The 16,710-nt window shown below is 40.9% G+C and overlaps 1 protein-coding gene across 3 annotated transcripts in view; it reads left to right on the top strand.

Moving 5' to 3' along the window:
• Positions 1–16,710, top strand: part of SETBP1 (SET binding protein 1) — a 377,483-nt gene that overhangs the window by 347,280 nt on the left and 13,493 nt on the right. For 2 of the 3 annotated variants that reach the window (XM_079942756.1, XM_079942757.1), the window contains exon 5: positions 1,579–1,749. The exons of the other annotated variant lie outside the window; for it this stretch is intronic. In XM_079942756.1, the coding sequence (XP_079798882.1) occupies positions 1,579–1,749 (171 nt within the window). The remainder of the gene's footprint in view (positions 1–1,578; positions 1,750–16,710) is intronic. 3 annotated transcript variants of the gene reach the window in all.

Here is a 16,710-nt window from a genome sequence, read left to right as displayed (position 1 = left end):
CTTGAAAACTTCGAGCTCTGACATTAAGAGCTGTATGAGTTTAGTCAGTTTTCTCTTAACATCTCAGAAATATGTTGTCCTCATCTATAAAAGTAAGAAAAGAGTAACCTCCACACTACATGCTTCACAGGGCTGCCGTTAGGCCAAAGTGAGCAGATCTCACTGGAGGTGAGCTGTTACTATAGGAGGGACCAGTGTCACTCAAGTTGGTTAAGATGGGAAAAAAGGTCAGGAACTACCGTGATACGGCCTGTTTCATGTTATTGCTATCAGTGGCATGTAGCCAACAAATAAAGAAATTCTGAGTAGATGACCATTTGACATGGATTCAGACACCTGCAGCTTCTGAACTTATGTTTGGATGAGTTGGAGAGTGACTTTTTTTGCAGCTAGTGATGTAGAAGGTGTCCAGAAATCCTTGGTCATGTCAGGGAAGAAAACTGAGCCTTTGTTGGCTGGTTTCCGTTTGGTCTGAGGAGCAGGTTATAATAGTGATAGCAGTATAATAGGAATAATCATAATAGGAAACAATTATATAGCATGAACTATGTGCCAGACACTGTTCTAGGCCCTTTATTTTGATTGATCATGGATGCCCCCAACCACCCCTATGAGGTAATGCAGTTCCATCCCATCTGCACAGTTAAGGAAGCTTGAAGCTTGGAGAGGTTAAGTAACTTGCTCATGATCACACAGTTGAAAAGTAAGAGGGCCGGGATTTGAGCCCAGCAAACAAGGCTCCAGAACAGTTCTTATAATGTGTTATGTAGTAAGTTTCCAGGCCCTTTCAGAGGCACCTCATAAGAGTCTACCCAGGCTTTTCAGCATCAAAAAATTGTGACTATTATGACCAGACACTCAAAGGCCCCCAGGTTCAGCTCTTACTTGGCCCAGTCACTGTTGTGACACACCAGTCCCTACAGGGCATCTCCTGCCTCCAGAATGCCGGCCTCTTGTCTGAATCATCTTCATTCCTCACCCATGACTTAGCAGACACTCTTCTCAGCACTGGGAATGCCTTTCCTTCGACCTTGCTGCTCTAGCATGAACTCTGGGAAGGCTTTCCTTACTTCTTCCCACACGAATCCCTGCCTCCTGAGAACTCCCCAGGCACTTGTAATGAGTAACACACAGGCCTGCCCATACTTGTTGCCCAGTTTTTCCTTTTCATTCAGTCTTGTCTTCCTAGCTGGATGAGATGAGAAGCCTCACTAGGGTGGGGTCAACTTCTCCCCTCCATGCTCTGCACACCAAAACCTCTGTAAAGACAGGCTTCTTGATCCATGGAAGGTAAAGCATGCATGATGGCTTACACTGCTTCATTAGGCCTGTGCCCCGACCCCCACTTTCAGGCAGGCCACCTGGAATGTTGTCACCACTAACCTCAGCCACAAAACCAAAACCAGTCATGCTGCTAATTTGTTTTGTTTTGTTTCCTTTAAACATTCTAAAATATCATTCTTGCACCAGAAGGAGGTCAGATCATTTGAAGATTTCTTCAGGTCACTTTCAGATTTTATGTTGTCTGTCTTCCTATTTCTTTAAAGTAACTGCAGGCTTTGGGGTTATTTTTTTTAGGGATTCCAAGTCCCCACTTAAAAGTGGACCAAACAGCAGCACATAGTAAGAACGAGGGCTCAGCGTCCACTATGATGACCAGGAAGAAGCCAGCTGCAGTGGACAGTGTTGCAATCCCACCAGCCCCAGTGTTATCTCTCCTTGCTGCATCTGCAGCAACATCAGATGCAGGTGAGCACTTCACATGCTTTGGGTTCATCCCAGGGAAGGTGGGCATGGAGAAGGCCCTCCAGGAAGGTGCTGCTGCTAAGTACAGGTAAGAGTTCTCTCTTCAGCCAACCTCCTGCAGACACTGAGCATGTGAGCTGTTTCAGCATTGGAGTTTTCAAGTAGGAGAAGGTCTAAGAAAGGAAGGAGATCATCTCAGAACCTAGAGGCAAAGGTCAGTGAGTAGTAGTAACAGTATTAATTACTCTTTATCAAGGCTTAGTAACTTCTAGTCTCTGCATATAGGACCTTATATATCTCATGTAACTCATAAAATAACTGTGAAATAAATACATGTGTCTCCATTCCAGAAGAGGAAGCTAATGGGAAGGAAACTTGCCCCAGGAACCTGTGGACACTCAGAATTCCAACTCAGATCCAAGACCCATGCTCTCAACCACTGCATTTCACTACCTCCTGTGCTCACCATGGTTGAGAGATGGTAATCAGAGTTTCCCTGAGGACTTGATTCATTCTAGCTCATGATATCATGAATTCCTCAATAGTCACCAGACTCCTCACTGGCAGTTTATAGAGTACAAGCGCCTTACTCAGACATCCCATATGCTCTGCCTTCCGCTACTCCCCACATCACCTCCCAGCAGTCCCGCGCACCAACCCCAGTTTGCCGCGCTCATCCCTACTGCCAGGAAGGAAGGCCTTGTACTTGGCTTAACACCTTTCTTTAGGACAGCCTTACTCAGTTCCTATTCACATCCCACAGATCTTCAAGGCCCAGGGAGTCACACCTCCTCTGAATGCCTGTAGCATCCAGTGTCTCTGCCATGCATTTACCACCCACTTGTAGACTACATGAGAAATGCTTCTATTTAACTTCTTCTCTCTCATGACAGAATTGTTTGTACATCAGAGATAGAATCCATGATTTAGATTCTTGCTATCTTCATGGCACACAGAGTGATGGCACATTCCATAAAATGTGTTGAATTGATGCACTGGTAAATGTTAAGCATATTGCAGTATTTACAAATGCCTATTATGATTAGAAGCCCAAGAAGACACTTGTTATTGATATTCACCTAAACTTATCTTCTAATTCAGCAGTTTGCTTTAAGCAGAGAACTCAGCTACATACCTACCTCCTTCATGGAGACCATTGGTAATTAGAAAATGAGCCCAACTGAAATAACAGAAAGAACTATTTGGAATGACACTTCCCAAACTGAGTTTCACAAAATATTGGTAGGTGTTTTGGGATAGATGTTTTCATAGTTAGGTGAGTGTGAGGAACGCTACACTGCATCTGCTTCCTTTCTGCAGGGTTTTTCTGAGCTTTTAATTGACCGATGTGCATTGTAAGGTTCCAGGAGGGTGAGACACAGAATTTCATGGTCTTACCTGACCACAAAACTCATTTTTTTGGCAATAGCTCTTAAAATCTCTTGGAAGTGGTATTCTTCCCAGGCACTTGGGAGATCTTGCTCTGAAGAAACGGGATCATCTCTCAAATATGATCAAGATATTAACATCTTTCACATGCTAGGTGTGAAATGAAAAGTTTTTTATGGAAATGCCAGGTAAACGATGCCAGCAATGAGAACAAGGAGAGGTCCTAGAAGGAGAGTCACAGAGGAAAGGGGAAGAAGCTGCCTCTGAGACTTGCAGCACCTTTATGGGAGGGCGCCTGTGGAGGGAGTCCGAGAAGTGGGCACTGCTGGAACTCTGGGAATTCATCACTTGTCTGGAGCGAAAGATTTGGGCCAAGGTCTGCGTACCCACCCAGATAACTGCTTGCTCGACCCTGTCGGTTAAGCTCTGGAGGCCTCCTTTAGCCTCCCTTTATGGATTTAAAAGTTAGCCTGCATGTTTCCGCCTTTGCTTGCCAAGCACAGATATTTCCCAGAGGCAAAAGACAGGTGATCCCCTATTTTCCTTCCCTGAACTCTTTCCATGCTGTGTGAGAGAACACATTCTTGGGATCCCAAGCTTCTACGGGCTTGCCTTCTCTATTTGCATTCAATAATTTACAAATATGCCAAATGGACGTAGAAACAGGTGGGTATTAAACTTTTAAACCTGCCTCTCTGGTAATCAGAGCTGAGCCAAAGCTCTCCTGTTTCAGGATGTAGGAATGGGCTGTTTATTTTTGGCAACGCTCAAATGAGACCCTCATGAGAGTTTCACAGATTTGGTCCATTTCCGGGTCTTAGGCTGCAGAGCAGAACTTTTGTGGGAAAACAGGCTAAAGATCTACTCCAGGTGCTGAAGGCCAGACCTTCCTGAGATTCCACTCCCCACAGACAAACGTCTTCCCACAAACCTAAGAGAGTTAGGGTCGAACAGCCTGGGCTCATGCCCAATACCCTGTTTCACACGTGAAGAAATTGATGCTTCTGAGATTCAGAGATTTGCCTGAGGTCATGCAGTTGGATTGGAACCCAAATTTCTTGATTTACTGCCTGATTTCCAGTGGAATCTCATTTCTATCATAGGCCCAACAGTAGCAAAGGCAGATTTCTTTCTCCCTAATTATGGACTCCTACTTCTTTGAGAGAACAGTGAGTGAAACTCATAATGTGAGGCTTTAAGCAAAGTCAAGCATACAGAAGGCAGCTAATAAATAGGTTCTGGGTTTGATTTCATTCAGTTGGGTGCGTGTACATTAGTCATACATATTTCTGATGAGACAACTCACTTAATTGTTGTTTTCTTTAGAGTCCCATCTTTCATTATAAGTAAGGTAATTTAGAATTACTTCTGGCCATATAAAGAAATCAACTTATTTTTCAATAGGTCGTCGTTTCTACAGAGTGGTTTTGAAGACTCAGACAAGTGCAGAGAAGGTAAAGGAAAGAAGAGTAAAATTAAGTGGCTTATAAAGCAAAATTAATTTAAGAAATCATTTATTGAGTTTTTTTTTTTTTGGCCACGCCGCACGACGTATGGGATCTTAGTTCCCCGAACAGGGATCGAACCTGTGCCCCCGACAGTGGAAGTGTGGAGTCCTAACCACTGGACTGCCAAGGAATTCCCTATTGAGTTTTTTAAATACTAAAATAATTCAATTAATTTGAAATTACTTTTATTTTAAAATAATGGAAACTAAGGTATCTAGTACAGTTCCTGACACATAGTAGATGCTCAATAAATAATCACTAAGTGAAATGAATGCTTACGAGGCAGTAGCTGTGTGTTTATTCTGTACCAAACAAGATGGGAGACATCTGAGAAAAACATGCTTGATATTGGAACTGCTTAACAAGCAAATGGAAAAATCTTTGACAGACATGTGGTAAGCTGTCAGTAAATACTTGCCAAATAATTGATCAGTCTATATCCTAATGGTATTTTTTCAAACAGGTAATCTTTGGTAAAAGGAAAAAAAAGGAACCTTTCCCACCTTATTTTATAAACATTATAATGTGGAAGAAATGAATGTGGGTCAAAGGCTTAAAAATATGTCTTTTTCTAGCTCGTGCATGTGTGTGTATGTATATTTTTGTTTGTTTAAGGCAATTTTTTAGCTTCTCCGAGTCTGAGAGTCATGCTGATTATGAAGTTATTGATTTGGAGGAAGACACAGAAGAGGAGCTGAAGGAGAGGGTGGCCAGACTGAGAACATGTCAGTCTGTGAGCTACTGGGAGGGAGGGAAGGCACTGGCTGCCACTGGTGCTCAAGCAGTTCAGCCTTCGTGATCAAACTGCTCAATAGCCATTGATCAGCTGCAGTCCCCTGGCACAACAAAGGAGGTCTGGTTCAAGGGAGCACTGCATCATTATTGTGAGTAATTAGGGCTAATGCAGTGAAAGCTTCAATAAAGTTTGTTCAAAATGATGCATAATTTGAAATAACTTCCATTGCACTGTCCCAATAATGACTGAATAACCACACCAGATAATCTGTACCTGAATAAGTCAGCCTTATTTTTCTGATCTTCTACACGTTGAACTAACTTCTCAGGGAGGTTATACGATATGTAGAGAGTGCATGATTTTACTACTGAAACATGCCCCCCACTCACACTTTGTATTAATATTTAAGATGAGACTATATTATTAAGTAAATTACAAATTTTGTAGGAACTTCATAAAACACCAAGAAAAAAAAAGTTTCTTTGGTTCTGCAACTGAAAAGTCTAGAGTAGTAGTAATGGAAACGCAAGCAAACAGGAAGGCATTTCTTTCTTGTTTTCTCTCTCTCTCTCTCTCTCTCTCACACACACACACACACACACACACACACACTGATAGTCTCTCATCTTAAATCCAAGTAGGAAAAAAGATATGTATCAGGGTTGCTATCACCAAATCTCACCTGCTCAAGGTGTAGCCCTGTTAGAGATGACAAGGGCAGCAGAGGGAGCACAGCTCTTATAGTTTGTATCTGTTTCGTACCAAGGCTAATATATTATTCTCTCAAACTATGTCATCTGCCCTGTTTAAAACTATCAGAGCAAGTGAAAATGTTTAAATTTCACAAGTCAGACATTTTGCTTCTAAAAGCAAAGATATATTAGGTAAACCATTTCGTTATTAAACCAAACTATCAGCCCCATCAGAACTGGCTGTTACCTGTAATCAAGATGCTAGACTTTAAGCTTGAAAAATTACCTGTACAAATTAAGAATGAATTCTTAATTCTAATGAAATCCAGCATTCTAGTAGCTGGAGCAAAAAATGATCACGAAAATTGCTTCTAACTCCCAAATTCTAGGATGCCTGACTTTTCTGTTAACCAACCGCCATTTATGGAGAGGGACCCAAAAAGATGAAATGATATCCAGGTACAAATGCAAAAAGCAGTGAACAGGAATTTCAGAATTGTAAAGTAATTTATTTATTTTTTGTCCTGTGTGGTATCATGATCTGAAGTTCCTAACCAAAATAATGGGTCGATTCAGCCAAAAGTCTTGTCTTTCCAAAAGAACCAAAATAGAGCAAATAAATATGCAAGTTAATAGGATTTGAAACATCCAAGAGCCATAAGTATACAAACCAAAGAAGTCATCGAGTTGTAAAATAAATTTCTCTAAGTCCAGATTAATCACTTAAAATATACAGTAGGAAAAGTTCAAAAAGATCTAGAGAAAATAAAGCTTTATTTTAAAAACAAATCATTCAAATTTTCTGAAAAGTGCTACCTACCGGCCCATGTTGAAGCAGCACAGAATCACTCTGTTTGCCTAGCGAGCTCTACTGAACATGAGGTTCTTGATGAGCCCTCTCGCTGTGGCTTTGGGCCATGAAGAGATCCAGCAGGGTTGCAAACTTCCATGCTTCCCTGAAGACCCCATCACACCAAAGGCCTTCTGAAAAACTTCCAATTTTTTTGCCCGAAAAGGAGAAAATAAGCTCTTTTCTGATTTAAAGTGGACATTCTGGAAAAGCTGAGCTGTTCCGTGGCTAAGGCTGTAAACATCCCCAAGAAGCACCAAATTCTCCAGAATCTGGGCCCATCTTCTTGGAAATGTCAGCCAGCACCAAACTCCTTTGGAATCCCCACTGTCAGAGTGGAATTTGCAAAAAACTAAAAACTCATGTCAAGGATTCATTCAATTGTTTAATGAGGAAACCAACATGGTGATAAAGCTGGTCCAAAAAGAATTAGAACTAGAAGAAAAGGGCATTACAGGAATGTAGGCATTGGAGAAAGAATGCCGAGCAAGATTGTTCAGTTAATGTCCTAATGGACAATAAAACCATAACCTCTGGGCTTATCTTTTCTACTGGAAAGGAATCATTTGCATATTTTCTGGGCAAAAATCTACAAGTTAATATATTACCTGACAGAATCTGGGCCTTAATTAGTAGTGGATAGTGAATCCCCTGTAAGATGGCACTAAGACTCCACAAGGACATGCACCCTTCCATTTGCCTTGTTTCTAAGTTTTGGCTCCTTTTTCTTGACACCACTTGTGGGCTGTGCAGTGCTCTAGTTGAACGCATGTGTTCTTGCTTCCAATCGCCTGCATTGGAAGTTCAGTACTGCACTAAAGCAGCTGGGTGTTCAGTCCTCAGTGTTCACACCTGTGAAATGGAGAAAAGCATGCCACCCAGTGTAGAGGATTGTGGTGAGGAATAAATGAGGTAATCCTTGTGAAAAATCTTAGCAGAGGGCTTCCCTGGTGGCGCAGTGGTTGAGAGTCCGCCTGCCGATGCAGGGGACACGGGTTTGTGCCCCGGTCCGGGAAGATCCCACATGCCGCGGAGCGGCTGGGCCTGTGAGCCATGGCCGCTGAGCCTGCGCGTCCGGAGCCTGTGCTCCACAACGGGAGAGGCCACAACAGTGAGAGACCCGCGTAATGCAAAAAAAAAAAAAAAAAAAAAAAACAAATCTTAGAAGAGTGACTGACACATAGGAAGAGTTCAGCAAATTCGTGCTATTGTTGCTGCTACTATTGTTGTTGTTATTGTTATTGCTATTACCTATTTTCCACCCTGGGATGTTCCTGTCTCCTTCATCCACTCCTCAAGCTATTTGGATAGCTAACTCATGCTTACTCTTCACAACTCAGCTTAGGTGCCTTCAACTCTAGGAAGCCTTCCCTTACACCCACTTTGAGAATCACCCCACGGCCAAGTTAGACACCACATCCTCTGTGCTCCTCTCCCTACAAGCTGGTTGATCACTGGTCCCTACATTTAATGTAGTGTCTGTGTCTCATGCTGCACTGTCCACTCCCCTATTGTCAGGTCTTATTTGACTTTGAAACCCCAGTACCTAGCACTGAGGTGGGCAAACAACAGCTAATCATTAAGTATTCATCAAAATGCACTGAACAACTGTTTCCTGCACAAAACCATCTGGTGCATGAAAACATATACTCTAGCATGATATTTATTAGAGCTGAGAGGCAGTGATTTGCCTTTATTTTCCATGGCAGCCCCAGAAACAGCAAACCATCCTGAGACTGTTCAGCAGAGGGAGCAACCTGAAAGGGACCCCTGGGGCCTCCAGAATCTTCTGTTCAGTAACAGCAGACTAGCTCCGGGCTAATCCACCAGGATATCCTCCAGGGAAGATTATTTTCAAGTTAAGGAGTCAGCCTATATGGCATGGTGTGTGTAGTGCATAGGTATGTGTTTATTCAGAGAAGGAAGAACTTTTACACATAAATGTCTCCCTTCACTCAGAAGTTCTGTGGGATTTTCAGGATGAGCTTCTCAATGGAAAGCTGGAGATTATACTGGACTAGGTGTAATTTAATTATTTTATATATGCTAGTCTTGCATTCTGTTCAGAGTATTGATTTCCTGAGGGCAGCAACCATTTCCTATTTAAGATGTGTCCCATTCAATGAGTACTGTGTATCCCATGAATTCACAGAACCTTGGGTTCAGTGGGATGAAAACAAGAGAAACAAAATCCAGGAACACTGTTATTAAGCAACATATAATCATATTTGGGTGTCAAGAAGCTCGTGCAGTGCTCGGTGCATAGTAGATACTCGGCAAACATGCCTGGACTGGACTTAACTAATTTTTCTCTCTCCAGAGCTGAGATTTTAGGAAAGACAGAAGGTTTAATGACAGGTTGGAAAGTGCCGTGTCTGTGAGAAGTTTAACTCAATTTATCTTCTCTGCATGCTTTGTACAGATTATACTCCCAACCACCTCTTGCCACAGTCAGACCCTCTTAAAAATCGAGTAATGATAATAATACATTTACCTTCTTCCCAGTGATAGTATCATTCACACCTCCATTGAAACCCAGTGGGAGGTTTGGCTGTGAGGCATCACACTCAGGGGGAGTCAGGTACGATTATTGTAATGAGACTCCACGCTCAGAAATGCAGGAAAGAAAACCTCCCAAACATGAAGCAATTTCTGTTAAGATACTCATTTTATATCAAATATTCAAACTCCTCTTTATAAATAGGAGAGAACGAAAGGACACTCTTCCAGGGAAGATTTTATGTGGACGAGAACAAAAGGGCACAATATTTTATGATCAGTTTTGAGATGAAAGTGGCATGCCTGCCTTATTCATTGGCTTTTTCCATTTCCAGAAGTCTAATTAGATTGTTGGTTTAATGGTGGTGAGATAATGTAGTGGCAACTGAAAGCAACTGTGTTAATGAGAAGAGGGGACAGTGCTTTGGGTTTCCTGTAATTAATGGAGAGTTTTTGAAAAACTTCTTGGTTCCAGTGAAGTTGGCATACTGAGCCCAGCTGTGGAGAGGGGGGACAAGGTCTTTCGTGCTTATTGCTGTGGAAATGGCCTCAGGCAACGTGGAAGAACTGTGTAATGACCGTCATTAAGAATGATCTTTAGTGGTCCAGGCAGACTGTAAGTCAGTCTAAGAGACTGGAGAAAGAATTTAGAGAGAATAGACAGGTGTGACAAAGAGAAAGAGACAGACAGAAAGACACAGAGAGAGGTATAACTCACCCGCAGCCCTCTCCACTCTACGTTTGAGGGTCACTGGAATAATCCCAGAGCACCTCCCAGCGGGCCTCCTTCTCCTGCTGCTTAAACGAGAATTGACTAGACAAGACTGGATTAGAATAGACTAGAACGGATCTCTGCAAACCCCTTCATGTTGCAGCTGAGGAAATTGAGCTCAGAGAAGTGAACTGAATTACAAATATTACCTGCTAGGAATTAGGAAACCTGGACTCTTTCTGGCTACCACACAGACGTAAAGTGAAAACTGCGTTTGAAATTCAAGGACCAGTATTACTGCATAGCCTGCAGTACTTAATTCATTTCCTTAGGTGAGTCACAGTCTAAATGAGACTTCTGAGTCTCAGTTTCCTTACCAATGAAATGAGAAAAATAATTTCTGCTTTTTAGGCAGTAGTGAGAAAGAAATGAAACAGCACCAATCCCATGTTCAAAACAATAGATCACTATTTTATGCCCCCTCTCATGTTAAAAATGAAGTCATGTCATTCCAGGATTTAATCATGTTAAGTCATAATTTAGTCATGTTATGACTCAGATCATAATACCCATTAACTATCTTTAGAAGTTTTATCCTCACTACCTCCTCCAAATACCCTTATCTCAGGGCACAGTCAAACCCCACCCCCTTACCTGTTAGGGCTTCATATTGAGCTCATCTTACTGGAACTTCTATAAGGCTTTGTTACAAATTGTCAGATATTTTTTAAGTACCTGCCACAATGATACATACAAGTAAAGATTAGTGCTTGCCCTAGGAGAACTTTCACAGTATTTGGGAAGGCCTGACTCTAAGACGTGAGATGGCCAAGTAATATTTTTAACTTAATAGATTGAATAATAATCTCAGATACTAACAGAGCTATCATTTAGCAACCAAGAAATCATTAGTTTCCAACTGAAGGGCACTAAGGGAGTTCAGAGGACACTGAGATGACCTGTGCATGGGTATGTGTTTATTCAAAGAAGGAGGAACTTGTACACATAAATGTGTCCCTTCACTCAGAAGTTCTGTGGGATTTTCAGAATGAGCTTCTCAATGGAAAGCTGGAGATTATACTGGCCTAGGTGTAATTTAATTACACTAGGACACTGAGATGATCTGGGAAGAGAAGAGTTGAGATGGCCTTCTAAGGATGGAACAAATTAAAAGCACAGATATCTCTAAGACAGGAGTGTATGTGGAAATAATGGCAGATGAGGCTGGAAGAGAGGTTTAGGGTCAGAACCTAGAGTCCCTGAAATTCTAGAATGAGTCATGGTGACCCTTCTGAAGGACAGTGATATCAAAATAAAGCCATGGGCCAATAGCTGTCTGCAGTTGTATTTTGATTGGCCTACACAGGTTTATACATTTTTTTAAATTAATCTGCAGATTGTAAACATCAGGAGATTTACATAATAATCAAGAGTTCTGGCTTTTTGAAACTCATATTATCTGATAACTTTGGGCTTAGATTCCTACCTGGCAACAATGATTGATACAGAATAACATTTGCCCCATTAGATGGGCCATATTCTCTTTAGTTTCCCATGTCCTCCCCTATTCCCCCCACCTTTCTTCCTAATCCTGGCCAACCTCACTCATTATATTGGCTGTCTGGCTCCCTATAGGGAACCCTTAAAGGCATTTGACCTGGAGAAAGCAGCAGGATCAAAACAATATGCAAGAAGGCCTAGTCTAGCAGAAGTAGGGCAGGTGATCTGTAGTAATACCTTGTGTTATTCAACTATGAAATTTGGCGGTTAGAAAAGGCCTTTGAAATTGTAAAACTGAGAGAAATTTGGTGTTCTGATGCAGTCATTAGTAGAAAATTAACCGGAAACCCAGGTTTTCTCATTTCTTGTCCAGCTCCTTGTCTTTTTTTGCCTTCTTAAGGAAATATGATATAAAACTCACTTTGAAATAGGGCAACCCTTGCTTGAATCTTTGAGTCCATGACTTCTAAGATGTGTCCTTTGGGGCAATTATATAATTTTGGGGGGCAATTCTTTGGGGCAATTATATAATTATATTATATAACCTCTGAGGTCTCAGTTTTCATCTCTGTACAACAGAGATAGTAATGTCTTCACATGGTTGTCATCACAGTTAAATGAGGAAATATGTGAAGTACTGCAGACTGCACCATAGATTCTCCAAAAATATTAGATTCTCCCCCTTTCCCATAGTTTCATATGAGAGCAGAGATGATGCTGTCCACTTACCTTGTATGGTCTATGGTAGGACACAAAGAGTACATGCTACAAAAACAGTCATTGAGTAAATGAATGACCCAAGAATACGTACACCCCACCCCACCCCCAGCAAAGAATAAAAATTCTTTTTCTCCCACTCCCCCACCCAAGCTCCTAAAATGTGACATCTGTTATTTTAATGTCCTTTGTAAGTAACTCTATTAGTTTGCTTTATGAGGTCTACTTTCGAAAGAGACAAAAGGAGAGAACTTAGCTGCTTACCATCTCTCTCAAAGTTTCTCACCTGTTGAAGAATCCTCTTCCCTAGGAATTGTTCTGTTTCCTTGAAACCTCTTTAAACTAAGAGAGACCAGATAGCCTTCATACAACAATAAGGAAACGTGAGTCTGTGTACCAATGGACAATTTCTAAGGACAGAGAGAAAGTACTGATGGAGGGAATTTCAACTGTTCAGTGATTCCAGCAATGTCTGTGAACACCCTGTGTGGCCTGGACCCAGGACTTGCCCCATAAAGATGACAGAGCTCAGAACAAAAGAGAGTAAGCCTGATATTACCTTTAAATTCAGCAGGGGATCAGACCAGCTTCAAGCAGTGTTCCTGGGTTGCTGGGAATAGTTTCAGTGCTCAGAAACACTCCTCCAAGGGATTTTCTTGCCCTCCAATACCTGAAAATATTTTGAGAGAACTTTCATTATTTTGAAATTCAGGTTTTTGTCAGTGCCTTTTAGGTCCAATCCTGGTCTTTGTCTCGTACAAGTTGCCAGAGTTAAGTGATTTGGGCTTTACATATGGAAAGTTCATTTTGTTGTGTAATTAATGGGAAGCAGACTTTGGGAAGCTGATGATCCAGGCCCTTATTTATATGAGAGCATATGTCTGTGTTTTGTTTATGACTCACTCTCTTACTCCACTCATTGTAACTTGGGTTTGTTTACACTAACTTTTCCTAGAATCCGAGCCACATGGTATATGAGCCAATAATTTATGGTTTCTAAAAGGGAAAGATGATGAATGAGCTTTTTCCTGTTAAACTGTCAAATCTTAAATTGAGAAGTATTTGCTGCGTTAAGTCTGTCCAAGCTTATATTTGAAAAAAAAAAAAAAGGTAAAGCAATAGCAACAAAAACAAAAACCCCAACCTACTGGTATAGTGCTCACAACTTGAATGTATATATAATTTGCCAAGAGAGCACGTGACCACTCCCCCGCAATAAACCATTATAATTCTGATCCAAATGTTCAGCAATGAAAAGACCATTCATCCCCCCACCCCCCACCCCTCCTCTCTCTCTGGCTCTGTCTCTCTCATTTCTGGTGTTACATAATTAACATATAATATGTACATGTCTCCCTTTTCCAGGGGACCCATTGTTTTAATCAATCGGTGGACTTAAATGTTCAAGCTGGTTTTCTTAATGGTGCTAAATAAGTTCCAAACTTGTTTTTGTCATTGAAGCTTCACTTCTCCTATGGGGTGGTTTGGATTTCAGTCTGTATTTCACAGTACTTCAGTGCTTTTTGTCATAGCTTAGATACTCCAAACAGTTAGTGGTGCTCTGAGGAGAGTAGGGAATCGCTAAAATATGTGAAGATCTAGCTTAATTTACAGTGATTTGGATCCCCTTCAATAAATCCTTTTCTATTTTACACACAGATTTTACAAAATAGATGGTAAGTGTTGGCTTAGGGTGAGTCATATGGATTGATTCCATTTCAAGTAAGTCAGCTGAGCTTGTGCTGGTCCCCAGTAGGAGGAAGTTGGAACTGAGTGCCTAGCACAACGCCTGGCACAAAGTGGGCTCAATCCATATTTGTTCTAAGAATACATAAAAATGGCTAAGATATGCTCCTTGTGCCTTAAGAAAACACAACTTAAGAGAAGAGATAAATGCAGATTAATCCCATGATCTTAAAACAGGACAGACTATGTGAAGTGCTATCAGAGAGATATAAGCAATGTACAGGGGACCAGAAAGATTAACGTTGAAATGAGAGTACTTCATGGCTTTTAGGAAGAGGACTTTATTTCACTGAATTCCAGCTGAAATTGGAAAGCACTGGAACCACACCTAGCATTGTTTTGTCTTTTTCTCTTTTTTTCCCACTAGGGTAGGAGAATTGCCTCTGGATAAAAGAAAAATGTAAGACTTTTCTTTCCCCACTGCAATGTCAGATGCAATATCCTTTCTGGCAGAAATAATAGAGTTGGGCATATACCTGTAGGCTATGCAAAATTATTGTTTCTGTGGTACATCCATTGTCTACTAACCAGACACAAAAATATATGAAAGTCTAAAGCAATGGGTATAAATTGCTTGCTGGTGTTATGAAGAATTCAGGGATATTTTATTGTATAAATTGACATTTTTTCTTGAAAAACTTCAATAAAGAGAAAAATAGTAGCAGGCGCTTGAGTCACATGAATCATGCCCAGAGGGATTAAAGGGAAGGTTGACATGAGGGTATTCAGACTCTCTGGAAACCTCACAAACATGGACCCTCTCTGAGAAAACAAAAATAAGATTCCAGACTTTCACAATGGACTAAAACCAATAAAATTAAATTTTGTAGATTTAAATAGAAGGCTTGCTTTTAAGCTCAAAAACCAATTCCACATAGCAATGGCCAAGTTTGGTGGCCAAACTTACGAAAGTGTTTAAGAGAGTTAATTGAGCTTCCATTTAATATGAACCAACCGTGTGATATTGCTGCAAAAAAAAAAAAAATGCAGGTTGTTTTGTTGGTTGTCTGTTTTTAATGTAGCTCACATTAATAGAACATTAATAGAAGTGTAGTGCCTTATGCATTCATCACTTCATACTTGGAAAATCAGTTCAATTCTGGGCACCAAAATTTAAGGTGGGATTTGTCAGATGATTAAATCTCCAGAGGAAGGTAATCAAAATGGAATATAGCCTAGAAGTAATCTCATATGAGACACAGATGAAGGAATTGAGGATATTTTACCTAGAACAGAGAAGACTTGGAGGTGTATAACTATTTTTACAGAATCATATTTATTGTGAAGTAAGGGTCCTGCCAAGAAATTAAGAGATTTGTCTGAAGGCAGAGAACTGAGGGGTGAAAAGTCACGATGAGAACTTCATTCTCCTAACGTCCTGGTCAATATGTTTTCTAACAAAACAAATTGTAAACAGATTGTAAACAAAAGTCTGAGTTTTAAGTAAACAAATGCAATTATTAAGTCCAGTTAGAAAACAGACCATGAATACCAACCATTTGATGTAATTCTTGAAGTTCTAGCACGGTCAATAAGGATTTATTTCATCTGAGCCTAAATATTAAAAATGTGAAAATTTTCATGAGAGCATGTTTGTTACATTATTCTTTGTTCTTCTAATTTTTTTTTCCAAATTTAAAAGAAAGGAAATCTCTCACAATCAAGTATGAACATGCATCTACAGTAGTTGGAGTATTATATAAGGGATGGTATTTATGGTTAAGGATACTGCTATGCCACATTTGAGAGGAAAGAAAGAAGAAATATAAAGAGCCCTTTGAGAGCGTGCAACCACCCCCGCCGTGTGACCACCTGGCATGCTGTGAGACTCAACAGATGTAGCGTCAAACTTTTTGGCATTAACTGCATTTCTATCCAGCCTCTCACGTTGTCTAGTCAGTCTGCTGGGGCTTGAGCTACATGCAACATACAAAAGCCAGAGTTGATTGAAACAGAGAGGGGTTAAATGTCCCTAGTATTCCTCAGTTTATGAGTGCCACCACTCACAATTCACTCCTCGCCAACCCAATCTGACTCTAATAAGTATCACCCCCAGAAAAACTCCCAGAGTTAAAATTCTTCTGTGGATTCATCCTGGGCAATTCCTACTAATAATATGCACAGTGCACCTTAGAGGCTGATACAGTTGCCCCTGTTTCTAGTTCTCTGATCTCTGAACTCTCACCCTTCACCCAGCTTTCTCAGGCCAAAGCCCTGGTTCCCTTCCTTAGAGGTTCTCTGAACAATCTGGCAGTGTTCTTATTCATCTTAGTCTCTGCAAATCTTAGTCTCTGGAGACAAGTTACCACTGCCTTTATCTGTCCAAAGCCATAGCTGGTTTGTCCAAATTCCAGGCTCACGAAATGACTGGCATTATTACCCTGTGGTCAGAAAACTCAAGGATTCTGAAAACCTAGGGACCAGGACCACACAACTGCCTTACCGAATAAAGGAGGTCAGCATCAAATCCCATTCCAGAGTCCCATGGATGGGACACTCTTGACTGCCTTGGAATTACATGCAATTCAATTAAAGGTGCTCTAGGGAAGAGGAAGATTAATGATATTAGGCTTTGGCTTCTAGGATTTACAATCTGAAATGATCTAGCAGGAAAT

Source organism: Stenella coeruleoalba (genome assembly GCF_951394435.1).
Source record: "Stenella coeruleoalba genome assembly, chromosome: 14".
Taxonomy (NCBI): domain Eukaryota; kingdom Metazoa; phylum Chordata; class Mammalia; order Artiodactyla; family Delphinidae; genus Stenella; species Stenella coeruleoalba.
This window is presented reverse-complemented; position numbering and strand designations above follow the sequence as displayed.